At 52.2% G+C, this 9,560-nt stretch overlaps 1 protein-coding gene across 1 annotated transcript in view; it reads left to right on the plus strand.

The window, feature by feature from the left end:
• Positions 1-9,212, plus strand: part of BRD4 (bromodomain containing 4) — a 68,999-nt gene extending 59,787 nt beyond the window's left edge. Inside the window, exons 17-22 of the mRNA XM_074165146.1 lie at positions 834-946; positions 1,216-1,375; positions 3,568-3,698; positions 4,987-5,198; positions 6,458-6,674; positions 8,704-9,212. Of these exons, the coding sequence (XP_074021247.1) occupies positions 834-946; positions 1,216-1,375; positions 3,568-3,698; positions 4,987-5,198; positions 6,458-6,674; positions 8,704-8,772 (902 nt within the window). The 3' untranslated portion in view covers positions 8,773-9,212. The remainder of the gene's footprint in view (positions 1-833; positions 947-1,215; positions 1,376-3,567; positions 3,699-4,986; positions 5,199-6,457; positions 6,675-8,703) is intronic.
• Positions 9,213-9,560: the final 348 nt, after the last annotated feature.

Raw genomic sequence — 9,560 nt, forward strand, 5'->3', positions numbered from 1 at the left:
ATTTTTGAGGATCTTGAGGGTCTTAAGTGTTTGAGGAAGTCAAGGATCTCATTTTTTAGCATTTCGAGGATCTCAAGGACCTCATTTTTGAGGAACTCGAGAACTCAAGTTTTTTGAGGAGCTCAAATCTTTGAGAATCTTGAGGATCTTGGGTTTTTGAGTCTTGGTGCGGCTCTGATGTCGGAGAACCTTGCGTCCATCACCGCCCCAGCTGAATGCCAGCATTGGGTGGAGGAGAAGGGATGCTCAGGGGGAAGGGCACTCGGTGCGATGACCTCCAACCACCCCAGAAATCAGAGGAAGCAACCGAGATAACATGGCCACGGGGCTCAACCTCCAAGGTTGACTTGGGAGATCCCACATCTCCACCATGACCATGGGCTCGGTGGTGCCGCCACCGATGTTCCCAATGGAGAACGTCTCTGTCCAAGATAACCCTTGGGCAGCTTGGCCACGATGCCCAAGGTCATGAGCTTGGCCACGATGACCAAGATGGAGCTTGTTGGCTCCCCAAAACCTCCCGTTGGTCTTGAACCAATGTCTCCTGTCTCTGTGGCTCCAGGAGAAGTTCAGGGAGGGCAGGGTCGGTGCCCGGGTGTCCTGGGAACATTGGTGGACCCGCAGAAGGGACCAAATTATGGGGGGCCACCACCAACGGGGCATCACGGAGGCAGGAAACTCCACCACGAAGCCTCGGAGCATCTTCTTGGGTGGTTGGGGGTCCCTTGGGGACATCCCAGGGCCACCATTTGGGGGTGTCCCGCGGCAGGGGTCGTTCTTCGGGTGACGGTGACGACGACGGATTAACTGATTTGGTGCCAAACTGTTCCCAGGTCACTTGAGGGAAGCCCCTTCCCCTCTCATGATGCATTCCCCACAGATGCCGCAGTTCCAGGGTTTGGTCCACCAGTCGCCACCTCAACAAACCATCCAGCCAAAAAAACAGGTAAAAAAAGGACAAAACCACCCAAAACGGGGGCTGGGGGAGTGTCCCCACCAACGGGGGCCGACGGGGACGGACCATCGTCTTCCCACCACCATCAAGGGAAGGAAGCACTGAGAAGCCCCCAAAGGAGGCCCTTCGTTGGCCAACGGTTTGCCTTCGGGGCGGAGGGGATGTTGGGGATGAGGGATGGGGTGTCCCCCGTGTCCCCGGGTCCCCGTCCCCCCCCCGATATTTGGTGACACCCCCTCCTCCCCTCGTTATCGCGACAGGAGATGCGAGCGGCCTCCGTCGTCCAGTCGCAGCCCCTGGTGGTGAAGGAGGAGAAGATGCACTCGCCCGTCGTCCGTAACGAGACCTTCAGCCCCCCCTTACGGCAAGACCCCCCCAAACACCCGGAGAGCATCAAACCCCCCACCCACATCCCCCAGCGTGAGTCCGGGGACACCCCTCTTCCCACCCTCCCCCTCCCCCCCCTTTCAGGGGTCACCCCCAAATTCGGTGGTGGAGACCCCCAGGACCTCCATAGCGGTGGTGGAGAACCCATCAACCCCCAGTTTTGGTGATGGAGACCCCCATTACCCCCCATTTTGGGGCTGAGACCCCCAATTTTGGGGGCTGAGACCCTATCACCCCCCATTCCAGTGGTGGAGACCCCCACGAGCCCCCAGATTTGGAGACTGAGACCCCATCCCCCCCCCCATTTTGGTATCTGACACCCCATCACCCCCCAGTTTCGATGGTGGTGACCCCATCAACCCTCCAGTTTCCATAGTGGAGACCCCGCCACCCCCCATTTCAGGGGATGAGACCCTATCACCCCCCCCCAGTTTCCATAGTGGAGACACCATCACCCCCAGATTTGGGGGCTGAGACCCCATCACCCCCCAGTTTTGGGGCTGAAACCCCAATTTTGGTATCTGAGACCCCATCAACCACCAAGTTTTGATGGTGGAGACCCCAGTACCCCCCATTTTGGGGACTGAGACCACCAATTTCAGGGCTGAGACCCCATCACCCCCAGTTTCGGTGGCTGAGACCCCATTATCTCCCAGTTTTGGGACTGAGGCCCCCCGTTCTGGTGGCTGAGACCCCATCAACCCCCCAGTTTCGATGGTGAAGACCCCAGTATCCCCCATTTTGGGGCTGAGACCCCCAGTTTCGGTGGCTGAGAACCCTATTACCCTGGAATTTTGGGGGCTGAGACCCCATTATCCCCCCATTTCACTGATGGAGACCCCAGTAACCCCCATTTTGGGGCTGAGACCCCCTGTTTTGGTATCCGAGACCCCATCAACCCCCCAGTTTTGATGGTGAAGACCCCATCACCCCCCATTTTGGGGCTGAGACCCCCAATTTTGGTGGCTGAGAATCCCGTTAGCCCCAGATTTGGGGACTGAGACCCCATCAACCCCCCAGTTTCGATGGTGAGGACCCCATCACCCCCCACTTCTGGGGGGGCTGAGAGCCCATTATACCCCAGTTTTGGTATCTGAGACCCCATCACCCCCCAGTTTTGGAGGCTGAGATCCCATCAACCTCCCAGTTTCGGGGCTGAGACCCCCATCATCCCCCATTCCATTAGCCCCCAGATTTGGGGACTGAGACCCCATCGCCCCAGTTTCAATGGTGGAGACCCCATCACCCCCCATTTTGGGGCTGAAACCCCAATTTTGGTATCTGAGACCCCATCAACCCCCCAGTTTCAATGGTGGAGACCCCAGTACCCCCCATTTTGGAGCTGAGACCCCCAGTTTTGGTGGTTGAGAACCCATTATCCCCCCATTTCAGTGGTGGGGACCCAATTACCCCCCAATTTTGGTGGCTGAGACCCCATTATCTCCCCATCTTGGGGCTGAGGCCCCCAGTTCTGGTGGCTGAGACCCCATCAACCCCCCAGTTTCGATGGTGGAGACCCCATCACCCCTCGTTTTGGGGCTGAGACCCCATCAACCTCCCAGTTTCAGGGCTGAGACCCCCATCATCTCCCATTTTGGGGCTGAGACCCCCAATTTTGGTGGCTGAGAACCCCATTAGCCCCAGTTTTGGGGGATGAGACCCCATCACCCCCCATTCCAGTGGTGGAGACCCCCACGAGCCCCCAGATTTGGGGACTGAGACCCCATCACCCCCCAGTTTCAATGGTAGAGATCCCATCACCCCCCATTTTGGGGCCGAGACCACCAATTTCAGTGGCTGAGACCCCCATCACCCCCCATTTCAGTGGTGGGGACCCCATTACCCCCCAGTTTTGGGGCTGAGACCCCATTATCCCCCAGTTTTGGGGCTGAAACCCCAATTTTGGTATCCGAGACCCCATCAACACCCCCAGTTTTGATGGTGAAGACCCCAGTACCCCCCATTTTGGGGCTGAGACCCCCAATTTCAGTGGCTGAGAACCCTGTTACCCTACAATTTGGGGGGCTGAGAGCCCATTATCTCTCAGTTTTGGGGCTGAGGCCCCCAGTTCTGGTGGCTGAGACCCCATCAACCCCCCAGTTTCGATGGTGAAGACCCCATTTTGGGGCTGAGACCCTCAATTTCCTTGGCTGAGAACCCTATTACCCTGGAATTTTGGGGGCTGAGACCCCCACCCCGGACTGATGGGAGCCGCTGGTTTTTAGGGCCGGAGATGAAACCCATGGAGGGGGGGCGACCTGTCATCAGACCCCCGGAGCAGAACCCCCCCCCGCCGGGAGTGCAGGAGAAAGAGCGGCAGAAACAGGAGCCCAAAACACCCGTCGCCCCCAAAAAGGTAACGGTATCGGGCAAAAATGGGGGGAAACCACCCAAAATCCAGAATTCAACCTCCTAAAATTAAGCAGGACCCTGTTGGTGGCCTGAATTTGGGTGTATTTGGTGAAATTTGGCCAAGATTCGGTGGTTTCCACCTCAGAATTTCGCCGTCTGGAATTTTTCCACCTCCAGACGTCCTCTGTGGAGGGTGGAGAAGTGGAGATGGGACCCCCCCACCGAGCTGAGGGACATGATGTTCTCCAGAGGGACCTGGAGAAGCTCCAGGAGTGAGTCCGTGAGGACCTCCTGAGGTTCTACGTGAGGTTCTCCAAGGCCAAGGGTAGGATACTAGGTGTCACCGTGGGTTAGGGGGTGAGGAGAAGGAGCCCCACGGAGAAGGACTTGAGGGTGTTGGATGGAAAGTTGGCCGTGACTTGGCCAACCGTGTCCATCAGAAGAAGCGTGGTCAGAAGGTCCAGGGAGGGGATGCTCCACCTCTGCTCTTCTGAGACCCCACTTGGAGACATGCGTCTGGCTCCGGGGTCCTCAGGACAAGGACGTGGACCTGTTGGAGCAGGTCCAGAGGAGGTTGTGAAGATGATCCAAGAGCTGGAGCGCCTCTGCTGTGAGGACAGGACTAAGACTTGAGGTTCTCCAGCCTGGGGAAGGCTCTAGGAAGACCTTCTTGGGGCTTTTCTGTAAATAAAGGGACTTAGGAAAGATGGAGAAAGACTTTTTGACCAAGACCAGTAAGGACAAGGGGCAGTGGTTTTAAACTGGGAGAGGGGAGGTTTAGATGGGACCTAATGTCCACGCCAACCTTCGATGGTTGGACTCGATGATCTGAAAGGTCCAACCGAGGGCGATTCCATGATTTTAGGGAAGAAAGATTTTACTCTGAGGGTGGAGACACCGGCCCAGGTTGCCCAGAGATGCCCCAACCCTGGGAACGTTCAAGGTCAGGTTGGACGAGGCTCTGAGGAACCTCAGCTTGGTGAGGATCTTCCTCCTCGTGGCAGGAGGTGGGAGCAGTTGACCTTGGAGGGTCCCTTCCACCCAAACCGTCCCGTGATACCACGTGGAAAATGGGAGGTGCCAAGGAGCTGGTCCCATTTGGGTTTGGGGAAGGAGAAGCTCAACCTTGATATCCAATGGGGATCCACCACCACCTCCAGCCCTGAGGAACCAAAAGGGGGTTCCATGAGTTGGTTCGGTGCCGGCGACCGGCTTTTCGGCATCGTCTTCCCCTCCTTCTTCCTCACCGGACTCTTCCTCACCCACCCGACCTTCTCTCTCTCTCTCTGTAGGACCTAAAAATCAAGAACATGGGTTCCTGGGCGAGTTTGGTCCAGAAACATCCCACCACCCCGTCCTCCACAGCCAAGTCCTCCAGCGACAGCTTCGAGCAGTTCAAGAGGGCAGCACGGGAGAAGGAGGAGCGGGAGAAGGCGCTGAAGGCTCAGGCGGAACAGGTGGAACGGGAGAAGGAGCGGCTGAGGAGGGAGCAGGAGAGGATGAGGTGAGACCACCATCATCATCACCATCTCAAACACCACCATCATCACCATTGCCACCACCGTCATCACAAACACCACCATCACCACTGCCATCACCACCACCACCACCATCATCACCACCTCCACCGCCATCACCACCACCACCATCTCCACCACCATCATCACCATCTCCACCACCACCACCACCACCACCATCACCGTCATAAGCACCATCACCACAAACACCACCACCATGACTGTCATCACCACCACAATCACCGTCACAACCACCAAAATCACCACAGCCATCATCACCATCACCACCACCGTCATCATCACAAACACCACCACCACCGTCGCCACCATCACAAATACCACCATCATAACTATCACCACCACCACAATCACCACAACCATCATCACCCACGTAGTGGCACCAGTCCCATCCCATCTCATGGCCCAAATCCCATCTGGTGGATCACTATCCCATGGCACCAATCCCATCCCTTCTGGTGGCACCAATCCCATCCCGTGGCACAATCCCATCTGGCGGCACAAATCCCATCTCATCTCACCCACCATCCCATCCCCTCTGGTGGCACCAATCCCATCCCATGGCACCAATCCCATCCCATCTGGTGGCACCAATCCCATTCCATCCGATGGCATAATCCCATCTGGTGGCATCAATCCCATCCCATCCCATCTGGTACCATGAACCCATCTTGTGCTACAAATCCAGTCTCTTCTGGTAGCACCATCCCATCCCATCCCATCCCATCCCATCTGGTGGCATCAATCCCATTCCATGGCCCCATTCCATCCCATCTCACCCTCCGTCCCATCTGGTAGCACCATCCCATCCCATCCCATCCCATCTGGTGGCATCAGTCCCATTCCATGGCCTCATTCCATCCCATCTCACCCTCTGTCCCATCTGGTGGCACCAATCCCATCCCATCCCATCCCATCCCATCCCGTCTGGTGGCCCCAGTCCCATCCCATGGCCCCATCCCATCTCACCCACCATCCCATCTGGTGGCACCAACCCCATCCCATCCCATCCCATCCCATCCCATCCCGTCCCATCCCGTCTGGTGGCCCCAGTCCCATCCCATGGCCCCATCCCATCTCACCCACCGTCCCATCTGGTGGCACCAACCCCATCCCATCCCATCCCATCCCATCTGGTGGCACCCATCCCCACCACGGGCCCGCAACCCCGGCTCCCCGGGTTCCAGTCCCTCCCAGTGACGGCATCTCCCGGTGTTTTTCCGGGCAGGAGCCGGGAGGACGAGGAGGCGCTGGAGCAGGCGCGGCGGGTGCACGAGGAGGTGCGGCGGCGCCAGGAGCAGCAGCAGCAGCAGCAACAGGCGGCGGCGGCGGCGGCAGCGGCTCCCCAGCCCCAGTCCTCCCAGCCCCAGTCCTCCCAGTCCATGCTGGATCAGCAGCGGGAGATGGCCAGGAAGCGGGAGCAGGAGCGGAGGCGCCGGGAAGCGGTGAGGGAGGAAACGGGGAGGTCCCTGCCCTGGAATCCAGGAGCGGGGGGAGGATGGAAAATCCATGGGGATGGGGAAAAAAAAAATCCCCTGGGAATCCAAAACATCCTGGGAATGCCAAAAAAAATCCCTGGGAATGCCAAAAAAAATCCCTGGGGATGGGAAAAGAATCTCCTGGGAAGCCAAAAAATCCCCTGCGAATGACAAAAAAAAATCCCTGGGAAGCAAAAAAATCCCGGGAGTGCCAAAAAAACCACCGCAGGAATGACAAAAAAATCCCTGGGGATGGGAAAAAAATCTCCTGGGAATGCAAAAAAATCCCTGGGAAGCCAAAAAAAAATGCCAGGAATGCAAAAAAAGCCACCCTGGGAAGGACAAAAAAGTCCCTGGGGATTGGATAAAACTCCCGTGGGAAGCAAATCTCCTGGGAAGAAAAAAACTCCCAGGAATGCCAAAAAAACCACCCTGGGAATGACAAAAAAAATCCCCTGGGAAGCCAGAAAATATCCAGGGAAGCCAAAAAAATCCTGGGAATGCCAAAAAAATCCCTTGGGATGGGAAAAAAAATCTCCTGGGAAACCAAAAAAGTCCCTGGAGGTGCCCCCCCAAAATCCCGGAAATTCCAAAAAAATTCCCAGGAATGCAAAAAAACTCCTGGGAATGCAAAAAAAAGTTCCAAAAAGGCTGAAAAATCTTCAGTTTCCCAAAGAATCCCCCCCAAAAATCCCTGGGGAGGGCAAAAAAATAATCCTGGGAATATTAAAAAAAAAGGGGAATTCTGAAAAAAATCCTGGAAATTCTGAAATTAAATTCTGGGAATGCTGAAAATTCCTCTTGGGGTCCAAAAAAAATCCTCAAGAGATGCTGAAAAAAATCCTTTGGAAGAGAAAAAAACTGAGAATGCTGGAAAAATCGTGAGAATTCTGAAAAATTCCAAGAATTCTAGGAAAACCCTGGGAATTCCAAAATTATATTCTGGGAATGCTGAAAAATTTATAGGGATTCCAGAAAAATCCCCAGAGATGCTGAAAAAAATCCCTCAAAAATTTCCAACGAGAGAAAACAAACAACCTGGGAATTCTGAAAAAATTCTGAGAATTCTGAAAATTCCTGGGAATTTTGGGAAAGTCCTGGCAATTCCAAAATTATATTTTGGGAATGCTGAAAAAATCTTGGGAAATCCAAAAAAATCCCCAGAGATGCTGAAAAAAATCCCTGAGGAGGCAAAAGAAAAAACCTTGGAAATGTTAAAAAAAATCTGAGAATAGTGAAAATTCCCAGGAATTTGGGAAAAATCCTGGGAATTCCAAAATTATATTCTGGCAAAATTCTTGGGAATTCCAGAAAAATCAAAAAAAGTGCTGAAAAAATCCCCCCAAAATGCTGGGGATGATAAAAAAAACCCTGGGAATGCTGAAAAAATTCTGGGAATTCTGAAAATTTGTGAAAATTTTGGGAAAACCCTGGGAATTCCAAAATTCTATTCTGGGAATGCTGATCTTGCGGATTCCCAAAAAATCCCCAGAGATGCAGCAAAAAATCCCTGGGGAGGCAAAAAAAAAAACCCTCTGGAAATGCTGAAAAAAATCTGAGAATTCTGAAAATTCTTGGGAATTTTGGGAAAATCCTGGGAAATCCAAAATTGTATTTTGGGAATGCTGAAAAATCTTACAAAATCCATAAAAATCCCCAGAAATGCTGAAAAAAATCTCCAGGGATGGTAGGAAACCCACCTGGGAATGCTGAAAAAATTCTGAGAATTCTGAAAATTCTTGGAAATTTCAGGAAAAGCCTGAGAATTCCAAAATTATAATGTGGGATTGCTGAAAAATTTGGGGCAATTCCAAAAACAATCCCCAGAAATGCTGAAAAAAATCTCCGGGGAGGCAAAAAAAAAAAAAAAAAACCCCAGGAATCGCTCCAAAAAAAAAAAAATTTGGAGAGTTCTGAAAATTCCCAGAAATCGGGGAAAAAAATCCCGGGAATGTCGCTCACCCTTTTTTTTTTTTTTTCTTTCTTCCGTTTCCAGATGGCGGCGACGATCGACATGAATTTCCAGAGCGATTTACTGGCAATATTCGAAGAAAACCTTTTCTAACGGCGCCCGGAGCTTTTTGGGTTCATTTCCTCCCGATTTGACTCTTTGAAAGAAAAGAAAAAAAAGAAAAAAAAAAAAAAAAGAACAAAAAAAAAAAAACAAAAAAACAAACAAACAAAAAAAAAACGGAAACAAAAAAATACACACACAAAAAAAAAAAAATATATATATCTCCTTTTTTTTTTTTTTTTTTTTTTTTTTCTCCTCTTTTCCTCCCCGGCAAAAAAAAAAAAAAAAAAAAAAAAAAAAAAGCTTGGGATTCTCCGGATTCTCCGTTAAAGTGTTAAAAATTCCCGGGCGGGGGATGGTCCCGCATGCACCGACCGGCGCCGCTCTGCCTTAACCCCGGGACTCTTTTTTTTTTTTGGGTTCGTTTCCTCGGTTTTTATTTTTAATTTTTTTTTTTTTTAAACTTTCGGTTTTTCTCTTTTCCCGGCCGGAAAAAAAAAAAAAAAAAAAAAAAAAAAAATCCCAAAAGTTTCTTTAAAAATCCCCCTCCCCCCCCAAAAAAAAAAAAAAAAAAGCAACAAAAAAAAAAAAGAAATAAAACCACCTCGATATCCGGGAAGGCGCCCCTCCCCCCGCTCCTCGCCGCGAGTCGGGATTTATTGGGGTTCTCTGGGGGGGGGAGGGGAGGGGTTGTTTTTTTTTTGGGGGAGGGGGGGGTGTTTTTTCACGTATTTGGGGGTTTTTGGGGTGAAAAAAAGGGGGTGGCGGCGACGGGCGGAGCCAAATAAAACGCCAGTTTTGGATGGTTTTTTTTATTTTTTTTATTTTTATTTTTTTTT

Source organism: Numenius arquata, chromosome 33 (genome assembly GCF_964106895.1).
Source record: "Numenius arquata chromosome 33, bNumArq3.hap1.1, whole genome shotgun sequence".
In the NCBI taxonomy this organism is placed as follows: Eukaryota; Metazoa; Chordata; class Aves; order Charadriiformes; family Scolopacidae; genus Numenius; species Numenius arquata.